Consider the following 16885-nt stretch of genomic DNA (forward strand, 5'->3'; position numbering starts at 1 on the left):
TTCTTGGAAAACAGGATGTACACAGTTGAAAAAATCTGAGGAATCCCTCCCCCCTTTCTATTCCATTTTTCCAACTTTGCAATTCCTGCAACATTCGATTGTATCCTACAATTTTGCCACTTACTTTCCCTTCTTTATCATTTGTGGTATCTTCATTCTGCAGTCCTTCAGATACAACCTAAGCATAGTTATGTTCTTTTCAATGTTTTTGTGCAGTGTTCTTAAAATTTTATGTTCTGTGAATAAACATATTTTTGTCTATTTAGAATAGCGACATGGAGGCTGGTTCATGAGGACAAGAGCAAGTTAAACTTACCGATGCTGTGCTTTTTGTAGAAAATATATCAAGCCATAATTTTACTGGTGTAAAGCTTAGGTATGCTACATTCTATACCAGTGTGCATGTGGTTGGATCCACATACATACAGGGTACTTACGATTTAAATGAATAAATGCTTCTAATACTACGGAAGAGATCTTTATAGCAATTGCTCCAAGTACAAAGCTAACAATGATTGAGAATTACAAAGTTTATAAGGCAGTATTCTCTTGAGGAGAATTTTTTATCTTCCAAAATGCATATGAAACTGCCAATACACACAAACTAACTGAATGTAAGTCCTTATCAATATGGATTTGTTGACTTGTACAAGCTAAATGGTTAAAAAATATGCCTTCTCATGATGCATATTCAACTGACACCTAAAAATAGGATACCACAATTTTTTTAAAAGACAATTTACATCAGCTACAAAAGATAATAATCTAAATAGAAGAAGTATAAATGCACAGAGATATTTTAAAACAAAAATACTGTCCATCGAATGTCATATAGTATCAAAATATTTACAGGCTGTTTCTATGATGCTGGCTGAGGGGATGGTTGTGTTGTGGAAGGAGGCGTGGGTACCGGAGAGGTGGATGGTGGTGCATGAGGCGATGTGATAGACATTTGGGGTGCCCCACCATGGGAACTTGGAGTTCCAGATGGCACAGACTGGGGTGAAGGTGGAGTTGGAGTTGTACTTGGGGTCTGATCACCTTGGGCATTGGAGGCAACTTGAGAGGTCTGGCTTCCGCTGGAAAGTGTTTGATTTGCAGAGTTTTGTTGGTTTGCTGTACCAATCTGAGTGCCCGGTTGATTGCTCTGTGTTGACGCAGGCGACGAAGCTGGCTGTGACTGAGATTGGGAAGTCTGCCCAGACTGCCAACCCTGCTCATTCATTAGTCTTTGGTGAGCCTGCTGTCTAGCTCGGAACTCTGCTGCTTTCAACTGTTCCAAGTGGAACTGCTGCCTCTCCTGAATGAGCTGCTGCCGTTGATACTCTAATCCTTCTCTTTCCCTTTCCATTGTCGTCTCCAACTCTTCAAAGTGTCGCAGCTTGATCTCCAATTTCTTCATTTGGGTTTCCACCAGCAGAGCAACCAGAGATTTGATTTTTCGCTCCTCTACAGCTGCCAAATGCTTCGCTTTCACAGCAGCAGCAGCCAGGGCAGCAGCTGCAGCAGCCTGAAGCTGCGCATCTTTAACCAAGCGATCTTGTTCTGTCTCTGGTTTCTTCGGAGGCTCCTCTTCTTTTGGTTCATCCTCCTCCATCTTCTCTTCCTTTTCACCTTCCTCTCCTTTGGGTTCTTCTTTTGGCTCCTCTGTGGCTGGCTGAGGGGCTTCTTCCTTCTTTTCTTCAGTGCTTTCTTCAGTTGCATTTGTTTCTGTACTCTCTTTTTCCTCAGGCTTTTCCTTTTCTTCTTCTTTCTTATCTACTTCCATAGGTTCTTCTTTTTCCTTTGGTTCCTCTTTCTTCTGTGCTTCTTCCGTAGGCTTCTCTTCAGTCTCTTTTTCAGTGTCCTTTTTCTCTTTTTCGCCTTCTCCTCCTTCTTCTTTATCTGGAACTGTTCCAGCAATACCACTCTGAAAAGTACAATGTGCAAAACTTCAACTCTAAGTTATATATTGAAAATTATACATCAAACTTATCATTTGTAATTTTAATAGTGCATTTCATAAGACTACCACTGACAACTTATTAGAAAATTCTTGTATGTACTTCTTTTTTTTAGTTTTTGTTTTATACAGATAGGCTATTGAGACTGGACCAACAGTTTAACGTGGGATCTGAAGCCCCATGGGTAATAAACAAGGGATTGCTTCATTACAAGGCAACGGCGTTAGAACTGAGCCACCAGGGAGGCTCTTGTACGTACTTTTATTGTTTTACAATTTTTTCACTTTATAACTATGCTCTTTACAAGCACGAAACACCTTTCTACTTGGGCTAAAATCACTAATTGCTAGAAAAACTGCACAATTCAGAGCAAAAAAACAACAATAAATAGCATTGTTAACCCAATTTTTAAGTATTTTTTAAAAAGTTGGTTTGTTATATTTTCATTGTTGCAAGTGAAATTTCTTAATTATGTTTCATGAAATCACTAAGTTGCAAATGCATTGTGAAATTTAAATTAGGGAACAAATATGTTGAGACATAATGAGAGACCTCGATCTTTTAGTAGTTTTTCTCTACTTTTTGGTGTTATTTTTCCTAAAATTCGAGTTTCTACTTTAGCAAATTTTTCTGCCTATACCTAAAATTATATCTTCATTGTTCTCTTAAACTATTTATTTTAATGTGTAGGTCACATGCCCTATCCCTGTTAATGACGGTGCCATTTTTGAGGAAGTTATTTTCCATAATTTCATGACTAATCCGATGTTACAACTCCAATGTGACAGTAGGTGACCACACAATCTCTATCAGAATCATGTCTGCTCGGTAACGCAAAGCTTATCTTAAGTGGCCAATATCGACATTACGGATGCCGTGTGATGTTAGGTGCATACTTGATCTCTGCCAGAACGATACCAAGCTCACTTTGCTCAGTGATGCAAAAAGATCGGTGGAAAATCAAGGGAAACAGCCATTTACATGTGGTTTCATATAGCTGTCTGAATTATTTAATATATAACATACTTCAGACATTCTTACTGGGATAAATTTTTTGAAAAAGTATGCATTACACATGCGTAAATATGGTACATTTTATTTTATAAACCTAAAACACAAGAAAGGTGGATTTTGATGGAATTTTTCATTTAAGCACAAAATGTATTGAAATTCACAAAAAAAGCCACAATTCACATTTTATGACAAATTTGCATTATTTCGTGATTTCAAATGCATGAAATGTGTTTAGAACATGTCACTGCACATACATAAAACAAAATTGTAACAATTAACATTTTTCGGTGTTATCGCATTTCCGAAAAATTAAGGTCCCTACACATAATTTAAAAAGCAATACTTGCTTTATAAAACTAGTGCACAATATCTACAAGCCAATAAGTAAAATAAATATATGGAATAAAGGTCATCTTTAAATGTGGCACTTTTTTGTGCTTGTAAAACTAGTTATAAAACAACAAAAAAAGGACAATAGAAAATTAGCACACAAATTTACAAAAAAAAAAAAAAACACAACCACACAACTCATATGTAAAAGTTTAGAAAAGGCAGGTGGTTCTCCCTCTCCTCATGTTTCTGAATTTGCACTTTATTGCAATCAAAACATACTTCTTGTTGTCAATCAACGACATGTCTCTCATGGATGGGATTTAAGAGTTTGTATGTTGGGCTGACACAATTTGAGAATAATTGACAAACTACTTAAATATTACTTACATGAAATTTTGAGATTTCATATTTCCGCATTGCACAATTTAATGGTCATATCCTATTAATTTCGAAGACTAGGATAGAAGAATAGGACCACTAAATTGTGCAACGTGGAAGTATGAAATCTCAAAATTTCATGTAAGTAATTTTAAACTGTGTTTACCGCATCCATCATAGACTTAAATATGGATTTTTTTTTAAACTAGGAAGCCATTAAAAGAGATGATGCATAAGTGAATAGAACAAAATTTCTTTACAAAAATGGAGTACCTTTCAGGATGAAAACTGGTATATAAAAACTACCATTTCGATGTTAAAATAGTGAATGAAATTTGATTTAAAAACTACATTGATTGCTACATGCTAATAGTTCATTCATGTGAAATGCATGGAGGTAAAAAATCCTAGGATTATATTGTTATGTGTACATATAATATCTTGTTTCATATTGTGATAATAAAGTGCTGAATGCAGATAATTTATATTCAAAATTTTGTGACACAATATGGTAGGAAAATATACCTCAGACCTTTCAAAATCAAATATAAACGTTACAGTGTGTAATTCCACATTTCTTGATTCCGTCAAAAAAAGAACTATGCATGTCCATTGAGATGGGTTTGGTTTGCTTTGAGTTGGTGTTTTAAGTCCACTTTATGCACAGTAAGGCTAATCGGGACTGGACCTACAGTTTAAAGTGGGATCCGAACCACTTGTGCCTCCACCGGGTATCGAACCTGGGACCCCTTGATTACAAGGCAATGACGCTACCACTGTGCCATGGGGGAGGCCTCCATTGAGATGGGAACTGATGCATTGACCACAAATTGAATTAGCCTATATGCAGATAGGGTTCACACAGGGTTCCAGTACCATGGAAACACAGTTTACTACAGAAGAGATGTGCACCATACATATCATTTGTAGACACACTGAAAGTTGAGACAGTATTTGCTAGAAAGTACTTACACATGAAAGTGAAGGTATATCTGCCAGCACTGAATTCCTAGAATGACCCTGGTGTAATATAAAGGGAACAAGTGGAAAACATTAAGAGAGGAACCAGAGATAACAAACCAAACCATTTTAAAATGAATAAAAGTGGACAGTTAAATCCGAAAGTCTCCTCATATGTTTAATTCTAAGTAATTTTATTACATTAAATTTTAAGGAAGTTTCTTTCAATGTCTGTAAACTTGTTTTATACCACATGCACTTTTATGTTTAATGACACCTTTAGATTTTATTGTAAATATACATGCTTATGTTAAAATATTGCAAGTTTAGTGGTTTAAAGTTCCTAAGGATGTAGTTAAATCATAAAACAATTTTATTTAACTGTGTGAAATAAAAGTTTTCTTTATGATTTGAAATGTCAATAAAATATTTAACAGAGATCAGTGTTAATACTCAAAGTTAAATTTCTAATTATAATAATTAACTTAACTGGAAATTTCTACTTTATACCATTGAAGTGCTTCATCCACACAAAAGTTACATTATTGATGTTAACAGCTATTTAAATAAGGTAAAGAGTATCAAAATAATTATCTCCATGGGAAGATATTCTAAAAAAATAAAAAAGGGAAATTTTGACAATTTTCTACTTAAATATTAGTTAAGAAATGAGAAGACATCCGACTAGGGTGGGGTTGGTTAAGATGGGTAATAATAGACAAATGGGGAATTTAGGAGAAAGAAAAACTAAACAACCAAGTGAGCTCAGAATGTAAATACCTCTCCTGTTTTTTTCATTATTTATTTTTCCAAAATTTGATTAGCCTGTCCCTTCTGCTACCAGCAAGCCAAAGCTGCAAATATCTAGAAGGGCATTTCTCTACTGTATTGATATGATTACATACCTGAGCTAAACCTGCAGATGGGTCAAATTTTCCATCAACTGCAGATGCCTCCACATTCTTTACATGAGCATCCAGAAGAGCTGCTGGAACTTCATCCTGACATACAAACAAAAAGTAATTAAACCCTGTTATAGAAGCACAGAAAAAAACCAAGTAGTGCTTGCACAAATAAATAGGCTTTGGACCATCTTTTCATTAAATACTAGGGCAAATCAAAAAGTAAGTTACACCCCTGTATAAAACAAACAAGACACGTTAGAAAGAAAATAATTATTGGAGAAAAATGCATGAACATTTAACTTTTTTTTGACAAAGTCACCAAGGTATTCCAAGCACTTTCCGAATCGTGTGACCAGTTTTTTTGATTTCTTTTGTGTAAAAATTCCGTCCAATTTCAATTGAGTTGACTTTTGTACTCATCGGTTAACAATTGTGGCACCCAGTGAGAGCACAGTTTACTATACACCCAACTGGTCATGAATCAGCACACACACACTATTGTATGATATGTTCAGTTCACTTGCAATCTCTTTTTATTTACACATGGTAGTTGGCAAGGATGATTGCATTCAAATGCTCCGTTTTGTCGATAGTGTTCCAGTTGCAGGCTGCCCGACACACTGCTCGTCGTTCACGTTCGTTCTTTTGAACATCTGGAAATTTCCTGATCATGGGATGTGACATTGCATTCCCACCATACACCTCGACAATTTGGCAATGGATTTCACTCTGCCTTCGAGTCCACAAAAATCGGACGACAGAGCGCAACTCAATGTTGGACGCCACCTCAGTACGACACGGTGACTACTCTCATAATAAAGCAGCTGCAGCATGGCTGCTTTGGTTTGGTTTGATTTGATTTAGTTTATTTTACTTCGCGTTTTGTGCCTCTTGGCTAATTTGCGAAGATGGGGATGAGTGATGAAATTGATGAATGGACATTCACAAACAACCAAGCCCGACCGGGATTCGAACCCGGGACCCTTGGCATCGCAGCGCGATGTGCTAACCACTTGGCCACAGGGTCGGGCAAATGGCTGCTTTGGGTATGGGGAGAACACATTCTCGACAGTGCTGCCACCAAGCATGATTATTATCTCTCTTTTAGTACAGGAACACGTCTCGGGTGTAACTTACTTTTTGTTTTGCCCACGTACTACCATTTATAATGCTACACAAGTGGCAATTTAAACAACCAAGAACATCGTGGTTGCTGAAATTAATAAATTCATGGTTCATAGCATTCACCCAACTGGAAGAAACACAGAATTCTCACAACAAACATTAATTAGTACAGTAAAAGGAACAAATACGAGGATCATCTACAAGATCTTGCACATAAAATGCAGGGTCGGGCAAATGGCTGCTTTGGGTATGGGGAGAATACATTCTCGACAGTGCTGCCACCAAGCATGATTATTATCTCTCTTTTAGTACAGGAACACGTCTCGGGTGTAACTTACTTTTTGTTTTGCCCACGTACTACCATTTATAATGCTACACAAGTGGCAATTTAAACAATTAAGAACATCGTGGTTGCTGAAATTAATAAATTCATGGTTCATAGCATTCACCCAACTGGAAGAAACACAGAATTCTCACAACAAACATTAATTAGTACAGTAAAAGGAACAAATACGAGGATCATCTACAAGATCTTGCACATAAAATGTTGAAACAAAAATTCACTAATCAATTCCACAAACTGTTAATATGAAATTTTCTAACCTTTATATTTGCAAACTCTTCCATCGCTGCCTTTGCGGCTGAAGCAGCAACTCGTGGATCTACAACAGAAGCCAAAAAGGCAACTGTTGACATTATAGGATTTCCAGCTTTGCTGAAGGGGATAGGCTGGTAAGCCAAAGGTCCTAATGCACCTCCACCTGAAAGAAAAAGAAATATCATGAAATTCAAATGTAATGCATGCTGAAAGTTTGAAACTGGGATTAAAGAAATACTGTATGAGAGTAATTAGTAATTAATCTGGTGAAAACTCTTCAGACATTCGAGTTTTCAATCAACCAAGATTTGTTTTATCATCTTTGTCTGAAAAAGTGCAAAATGCTGGGGCACTTTTTAGATTTTCTTCTAATATGGTGCTTAGGCTTTAAACTCCAGCTTGTTTCATTTGGGACCAGTGACTGTATGCCTCATATGCCAGCTTGTCCCTCGGGTGATAGCATGTGTCATTTCTCTGGAACAACTCTGTTTTCTTTTCTCATTTACCACATAGTGGTACTTCAAATAACCTGTAGGTCCATCCTGATTGGCTGCCCTGTACATCTTTGTAAGTAGTCGCCTTTCTTCATTTTACTTGTGAATAACTTCACATTTGAAAAGGGAGTGCTTAAAAACTTCCTCTCCAAAGATGGTTTACAGCATAAAGTCCTGCCTACTAAAGGTAAACATGTTACTTGTTTAAAAGTATGAAAGTAATTTACTATCTACTATTTGCCACCAAAGAACATAATAAACAAACCTGCTTCTGGATCTTCAAGGTAAGGATCTTCTATAGGCAAACGAAGAAAATGTAGAATACATTCATCCTGTGTCCGGCTCCCAACATGCTCACATACTTTATTCCAATCGTCCTTGTACAATTCCAATCCCTCAAGGAGAAGCAGAGTTTCTTGTTCTGTCCATTCTCTAGTAAGGCTGGCGGCTGTTTTGTTTCGTAATGCTGCAGGTTTGCGAGCATACCTATTGAAAAGGAGAATGTTGTTACTGTAGTATTACTAGAGGTGGTGAAAATCATAATATTGATTATTACAAGCTCTGAGATTGTCTTTGATTAATTAATTAATTAATTTCAAGAATATATATACTTTTGAACAAAATAAATAAAGTCTGAAAACTTTTGAAACAGCTCCGCAGTGTATTAATTCACTAGTAACATCACATATTGGGATTCTTTAACATTATTTTCACACTTTTGTTGACAGAGGTCCAAGATGGCTGCCAGGAGTAGAAAGCTGTCAGATCGCGCTCCGAAAATGACTGGCTTTTCGGCGATCGTTGTTTATTTCTCTGTTATTTTACTGTGCGTGAGTGTAAGGCTATTACTTCTGAACAGTGCCCACGGCAAAAACAATAGCCTTAGTGAATGGAAATGCAGTGAGAGAAGTTTTGTTTTTCCAGCGGCAGGCATCTTCCCGGCACTCTTCCCAGTTTCGCCGAGAGAGACACGTCGTATGGACAGCGGTAAAGGTAAGCCCTCGCCTCACTGGCTGTCGAACTTTTTTCTCTTCCTTGTGTTGTTGTGTGGGGACATTAAGTTGAATCCAGGCCCCATGCCGATGGGAAACCGATTCAACGCTTACTATCAAAATGTGCAGAGCATTAAAAATAAACTCACTGACTGCACTATGGAGATTGAAGATTTAATGAAACAAGATTGCACTGCAATTACCGAGACGTAACTTCAACAATCACAGGAAGGATAGAGGATCAAGGGGCGGGGGAATGATGCTTTGTGTGAGTAGCAAATGGAAAAGTGTGGTGCGAAGTGACCTACACCGTGATTGTGACATTCTATGGGTGGAGGTGCTTCTCGCCAGAAAAAGCAAATTATTCATTGGCTGCTTTTTATGGACCGCACAAAACTTTCCCTCTGGCAGTTCTAGAGGCTTGCTACGATTCAGTGCCATCAGCATCCTCTATGGGAGATGTTAATTCTCTTCGGAGACTTTAACCTCTCTATCACATGGACAGACTCCACGCACCGCATTGCAAAAGACAACCAGGACAACTATTTCAGGGACCACTTCGTTCATGGCCTTGGACTTTACCAGCACAACTTGCACAATACTCGGAAAAACAGCAACCTTGACTACATTGTTTCCTCCCTCCCTTCAGTGCACATCACCATTTCGAGAAACCTCATCCCTTCGGACCACGAATCGCTGGACACTGTATTCTGGCTCGGGATTCCATCCCCTGGATGATTCTGGAAAGTTTGGAAGGAAGCGTGTGACGTGCTCACAAGACGTAATTCACGCAGTGATAAAAGATTACGTACCACTTAAGAAAACTAAATCATGCAAGTTTCCTTCTTGGTTCGACTCTGAACTCTTACTTGCACTGAGAAACCGAAAAAAGGCATCGGATCTCTGGAAACAATTTCCTAACGAGAACACTCGAAAAACCTTCACCGATTTAAGACGTCGCTGTATAAAACTGCAGAAAATTAAATACAGTGAATACATCGGCACTATCACAAACAACATCAAATCAAATTCCAAACGTTTTTGGTCACTCATCAACTCAAGGAGGCAAAATTCCTGAACACCTTTCAGTAAAGCATGGCTCAGCACACGCAGAGGGCCCTGACAGAGCTGATCTCTTTAACTCCTTTTTCTCTAAAAATATAGTGTCAAATACACTGGCTTCTTCTCTTCCTAATCTCACTCGTTTGCTGTCACTCTCTGATATATCTCTCCACGTTTCCGGGAGAAGTTCAAAGCATCCTATCTTTGTTGCCTGAAAATCGTGCAAATGATCCTGACGAAATCCCTTCTATTTTCCTCAAAAACACTGCTTCTTCTCTCGCTATTCCCTTCTCTATTTTATTAAACAGGTGCTTCAATGAGGCAACATTCCCGGATTCATGGAAAAAGGCTAATGTGGTACCGTTATATAAATCTGGCGACAAGGATGCTGTTGCTTCTCATAGACCCATTTCCCTGTTACCACCACTTTCTATCGCCTGTGAAAAAATAATAAAGAACCGACTTTACAAATTCACCTCTCCAAATACAGTACAGCATGGCTTCGTTACCAGGCAGTTCCTGCTTAACTAACTTGAGCACCGTACACAGTGCAGCAATTTAAAATCGAGACTGATTTTTTTCTCGGTAGGTGGCACCACTGTGTGGTGTGAACAAGTAACTGGTATCTCACAAACAATCGATGCAGAACTCGTTGACCTTGAGTGACATTGATACTTTTGGCATTGTTGAATGTGGACACGTGTAGTGAAAGTGTGTTGTGATTTCAACATGGAACAAAGAGCAAACATCAAGTTTTGTGCGCTCTTGGGTAAAACTGTGCGGAAACGTTTCACATGTTATAGCAAGTCTATACGGACAATTGTTTATCCTGTACGCACGTATTTAAATGGCTCAGGCATTTCAGTGAAGGACGGGAGCGAATTGAACATGACGAGCATCCAGGTGTAGCAGGGGCGGTGAGAACACCAAAATTGGTTGAGAAAGTGAGGACAATCATTACTGAAGACTGAAATTTCAGACAGACTGTTACTGCTGCATTTTATCTTGAGGTACTGAAACATTTGATGCAAGGAATAACTCGTGTGAGGACCAAGTATCGGGATCATGGCAGCTAACGTCTGCTTATGACAGTGCCCCAAGTCACAAGACTGTGATTGGGAAGAACTTTTTCACCCTAAATCGACTGTGTTGTCACACCCTGCCTACTCACTGGATCTAGCTCTGTGATTATTTTTTATTTCCTAAACCAAAATCTGCACTGAAAGGTTCCTACTTTTATGATATACCAACAATCAAGAAGGCTACGACATGGATTTTAAACAGCGTGACACGAAACAAAGTCCAGCAATCCTTGCATGCACTGGTAGGCATTGCGCTACGATGTGTGGATGCAGAAGGGTCCTACTTTGAATGATCCAAGGTGAGTAACTTTCTATGAAGACTTGTTTATTTTTTACAGCACCAGTCTCGATTTCAAATTGCCGCACTGTGTATTATCTGACGCTATCAACTGTATATCTGAAAACTCTCAACTGGATGTAATATATATATCTATCTTAATTTCTCCAAAACCTTCAACTCTATAAACCACAACTACCTCTTGCATAAATTATCTCATTGTTTTAATATTCATGGGAAACTTCTCTCTCTGCTCAAACACTACCTCTGAAACAGACAACAAAAGGTTGTACTTTCCGAAACCTCTTCTTCATATCGAGGTGTATCTTCTGGTGTATCCCAAGGCAGTGTTCTTGGACCTCTTCTCTTCATCCTCTACCTTGATGATCTTCCAGAATATCTTTCTGACTCATGTAAAAAAAACTTCTTTTGTTCGCCGATGATTGCAAAATATACAGCAAAATATCAAATTTAAATGACATGGCACTGTTGCAAAAGAAATTAGATTCCCCAATAAAGTGGTGTGAAATATGGAACCTGAAACTTAATCCTCAAAAATGTACCACCATGACCTTCTCCTTAAAGAAAAATACATTTAATAGGCAATATTTCATAGAAAATAATTGAGTTCAACGGGTTACCGCACGGAAGGACTTAGGCATCATATTTGATGAGAAACTCTCCTTTTCTGACCACATCTCTGCAGTCACTAAGGGTTTCATGCGTATGCTGGGTCTCCTCTATCGTTTTACTGAAATAAACAACCTGTCTGCTCTCGGCACTTTCTACAAATCTTTAGTTTCACCAAAACTTGAATACTGTTCTCCGATCTGGTCTATAGCATGCCCCTCAAAATTACATAGACTAAATTCTGTTCTAAATTTCTTCCTGGCCATTGTTCGCCACTGAATTCCATCCACAAAACATTTACAAAAGACATCCTTCTGAAAATGCTTAATATCCATACCCCTCATGATACACACATACTTGCAGACCATATTTTCCTCCATAAAATAACCAATGGGAACATAAGTGATCGCCTTCTTCAAGAAATTCACTTTCGAGTACCGTTCCAAACCACAAGGAGCAGTCAGCTTTTCACATATCAGAAACCAAGATTAAGCCTAACACAGCATTCTCTCTTCCACAGACTACCCAGCCAATACAACACTCTACCAAACCCAAGTTGATATTTTTGAAAACTAGTAACGTTTTAGAAAGCTACTGTGTAACAATGTGTAATCCACTTTATCTCATATGTATGAATTTTAGTTTATGCTATTATTCCTTTTTGTTACTTCCATTGTTATTTTTTGATATTTCCATTGTTATTATTATTACATTCCAATGTAAAATGGCCAAAGCTCTATTTGGAATTCTCTGGTAAATACATAAATCATTTCATGTTGTTTTCTTTATGATCTACAGCTGTTTATGAGGTTATATTCACTGCTCTTGGTGATTTCTTTAAAAATTACAACAATTACCCCACCACGATGTTCACTCTGTCATGTGTGACTGGAAATTCTGACACTTCATCTGCTGGAGGAAAATTAAGGTCCTTTCCCAAAAGTGATCATTACATTTGCAATAGTATGAGATTGTTTACTATGTATGATTCATTTGGTATACTTACTGGTCTAATTTCAGCCCAAAATTTGAACTTGGATCAAGTTCTGGCTTTTTACCAGGATCTTTCTTCTCAAGATCTAGCAGTGTTTTTGCAGCAGAAGGCTGTGGAGTTTTCGGAGGGTTTATTGGTTGCAGCCCAGATGGTGTGTCAGCTAGGACATGAAAATGAGAAGTTGGTGGAGGTCCCATGGGGGTAGGTCGACTATCAGCATCCACCTAAAATTATGAAAATAACAGTTATTAACATACACCATATCAAAATGAAACAAATTTCCTTATTTGAATTTTCATTTTTTGGAAGGTCCACTATTAGTTCTTCAAAGAGAGCAGTATAAAAATATTTTTTTTTTATCATAGTGGTATATCAATCATATTTGTCATTCCACAATATCAATAAACATTATAATTTACTATTACTGACATCACAACTTTTAACAGTGACTTAAACCCTGAGAACAATGAAGCTAAAGCTATCATTGGTACATCATTATACAAAATGTAATTATGACAATATTATTCAAAAGATAAAGACTGTGTTCTGTAACACACCACCCTTACCCTTATCACTTCTGGTAGGAAAACCCAAATAAACACCAAATTCGGCTCGTTAGTCCCGGGTTCCCATCCTGTTCACACCAGAGCACTCCGAACCAAAGAATAACATGACAGGCAAGAACTTAAAGAATTAACGTTGTAGGGTGGTGCTGAAAGTTGCAGACATGGGCTTTATACATTTATTTATAATGTAGACAGGTCTCGGATTCTTCCATTTATATTATGCACAGTTTCTCTAATGTGGGACCTAAGGCAGAACTGCAGTGTGGAAGCCAGCATCAGCAGAACCGCAGCAATGCTTAGTAAACTGATAGGAGGCCAATGAAGTCTGTAAGATCACTCCACACCATCTCTCTCAGAATCTAAAGTTTCACACACCCTCTGTCCTCACCTGTAGCAGAGGGGCCATATTTATGGTCACTCCATCGTTGCATGGGGGAAGGCTCAAAGTTCCAATTCTATTGACTATTTTGAACTATGCTCTTCAAAACCCATGGAAGAACCAATACAGAATACTTTACAGTTGATTTCAATTGGATTGAGTTGGTGTTTAAAGTCCACTTTATGCACAGTAAGGCTAATCGGGACTGAACCTACAGTTTAAAGTGGGATCCGAACCACTATGTGCCTCCACCAGGTATCGAACCTGGGACCCCACTTCACAGTTGAAAGTAAATAACCCTAATTGACAATCTGACCAGATCACACACACACACACACACATTCAAAAACAAATATGAAATACCAATATATTCAAGATCACTCCACACCATCTCTCTCAGAATCTAAAGTTTCACACACTCTCTGTTCTCCCCTCTAACAGAGGCCATATTTATGCTCACTCCCTTGTTGCATAAGGGAAGGCTGAAAGTTCAAATTTTATTGGCTATCTTGAACTATGCTCTTGAAACCCATGGAAGAACCCAGAATACAAATTGATTACGCATAATTATACATAAAACACAAAAACAAATACTGTTTGTAACAACTGCTGATTAGGAACAACCAAAGTAATTCACCCCATGAACTGCTAATTCATATATGTATAATCATGTGTTTGAAAAGTATGCTTTATATTATCAATGGAAATTAATCTATTTTCCACACCAGACTAGAAGAGAAAAATGTTACTTGTACATTAACAAGAAAAGCTCAAAACCACTAAAAGTACTTAACTTTCTTGTTAATTATATCCTGTGTGTGGTCATAAAGATATATAATTACCTGATAATTAATAAGTCCCCACTGCTCCAAAAATGCATGAACACGCATGATGGCACACACATCTCCTGCCAGATTTCGACGACATGCTGTGCTGGTAAGATATTCTGTCGGATTCAATCTGTATGTATCAATCATAAAATTTCGATACGCTAAATAAATTTCTGGCGTTTTTGACTTATTCTTCCCATTGAAAAATTCTGGAAGAGCTCTCTTTTCCACAGTGTGAATCGAATTGTAATCAAACCATGCAGCATAACTGGGTATTATAATGTGGTGGGTCTGCTCGGTAACATTGTCTTCTTGCCCATCATCTTTGGGTGTGAATTCCTGTTCAAGTAAAAAAAAATATATTTCAATACAACTGATTCAAATAATCAATTTATCATAGTTATCAAGTAAGTACTAGTTATCATGAGTTTTTCACCCTATGAGGTTATATTTGCAGGTAATATGATAATGTTACACATTAAAAAAAAAGATATGACCAAAAATTGGATAAAGAAACTTAAAACAAAAAAGATCCATCATGTACTGTCTTTCATGTCTCTGAATATATACTGCTGGACAAAAAAAACCGGACACTTGCATTTTTTGTGATAACGCAATGGGTCGATAAAAGCTCTGGTACAAGGGCTAACTAAATGTTGCAGAAACTGAATTAAGTACGAATGCATAAACAAAGTCCGAGCCTATGAATGGTGCATATGGTACTCCATGATCTGCCGAACATTCTGTAATATACCTGCGAGCTGTTATTGCAATTCAGATGTCAAATATTAAAGTGTCCGGTTTTCATTGTCCAGCAGTATACATACATAGAATAGGTAAAAAACATATGTATAGAACAGGAATATCCCATTGCTCAATGGAAATTCTTATTTCTGTAAGTTTGAGACCAACTACTACAGGTAATTAATGTACCGAATACAAAAAGAGCAATGTGAAGAAAGTGAGTGGTGAGAACAAATTATTTAAAAATGGTAAAGGAAAACAAATCTTCAATAATTAGAAATTTTACAATATACAATAATACATATCTCACACGCATCCTCAAATGAAAATAGCTCGATCCACTTGAATAAACATTACCTTAGAAAGACAAATACTGGATTACAACAAAGCTTATACTGGGGTAAAAGGTTGGAAGCATGCATACATTTTCTCTCCATCAAATCCTACTACAAATAAACCAAGATCACTCAGAATATATAAAACATGCTTTTGAATGCAAAGGAATAACCAGAAAACTGTACTCAATGTTACATACTTGTGTATTGGCATCTGAACCTTTTCCAGTCTGACTATCTTCACCTTTGTCTGCTTCTTCATCCAAATCAGCGAGAGTTCCTCCTTTGATTGGCTGCAAATCATTATCTTTTTTGGATGATGAACCTACAGGAAACATTACATTAAATCTTGATACATGGTAAGAGATTTGTGTTGCAAGAACATGAATACATTCATGCAAAGTATAAGTATTTAAAATACAACAAGAATTTTTAGGAATGATACTTTCAGATGTTTTGAATGGAGAAAAACTACAGAAAATTCCCATTCAATTTCCATCAGTACTGCAATCATATTAATAGTAAATTCTCACCATGCCTGTCTTGCTACTGCTAATGTATCTATTAGTGTTAAGTTTCTGGCAATAATTACATAACCAGAAGTTCTGCTGTCATACTATAGGCCTTTGCTTTTCTGCCCCTTTTGATGAAGGGACAATCACAAAGAACACCCATGCCCAGGCCGGGATTCTAACCCGGGACCTATGACATCGAAGCGCACTGTGCTAACCACTCCACCACAGACCATAAAAAGGGGTTATTACAAGGCTTGTAAGAGATTCTTATGTTGTGGACAATACTCTACCTACACCTATCAAAGAGTTGCGAGAGAAAATCAATTGTTGATTTTGGGTCACATTATGCAAATGTTTTCCTTATTAAAAAAATGAATCCAATAGGTGGTTTTGATGGAGAAAGCAGATATTATTGTTGTGCGTGCCGATTTCTTTAGAGATATTCATGACTGTCCACACACTGGAAGCCATGTACTATTTAGATGAAACATACATAAACGAACATCACACGGTGCCAATACGTGGCAGTGTGACAAAGACGTTGTAAGGCCTTTACCACCAAGTGGAAAAAGAAGGAGAGGCTTTTAATGGCAACCATCGATGAAGCACAGTTGGCAAGTAAAATATTTGGGGCCCTTAGTGAAAAGAATATATATATATCGAGAAGAGACGTGTATATAAGCATTGATGATGTCCGAGGGGTGGACAGACGTTTTAACCCAATAACTT

At 37.5% G+C, this 16885-nt stretch overlaps 1 protein-coding gene across 1 annotated transcript in view; it reads right to left on the reverse strand.

Moving 5' to 3' along the window:
- Nucleotides 1–451: 451 nt before the first annotated feature.
- mor (SWI/SNF- related protein mor) overlaps nt 452–16885 on the reverse strand; it is a 28570-nt gene continuing 12136 nt past the window's right edge. The window contains exons 9-15 of the mRNA XM_083141626.1: nt 15842–15966; nt 14575–14901; nt 12800–13011; nt 8016–8236; nt 7262–7419; nt 5534–5629; nt 452–1909 (exon numbers count right to left, since the gene is read on the reverse strand). Coding sequence (XP_082997752.1) covers nt 860–1909; nt 5534–5629; nt 7262–7419; nt 8016–8236; nt 12800–13011; nt 14575–14901; nt 15842–15966 — 2189 coding nt within the window. The 3' untranslated portion in view covers nt 452–859. The remainder of the gene's footprint in view (nt 1910–5533; nt 5630–7261; nt 7420–8015; nt 8237–12799; nt 13012–14574; nt 14902–15841; nt 15967–16885) is intronic.

This window comes from Lepisma saccharinum, chromosome 1 (genome assembly GCF_977018435.1).
Source record: "Lepisma saccharinum chromosome 1, izLepSacc3.1, whole genome shotgun sequence".
Lineage (NCBI taxonomy): Eukaryota > Metazoa > Arthropoda > Insecta > Zygentoma > Lepismatidae > Lepisma > Lepisma saccharinum.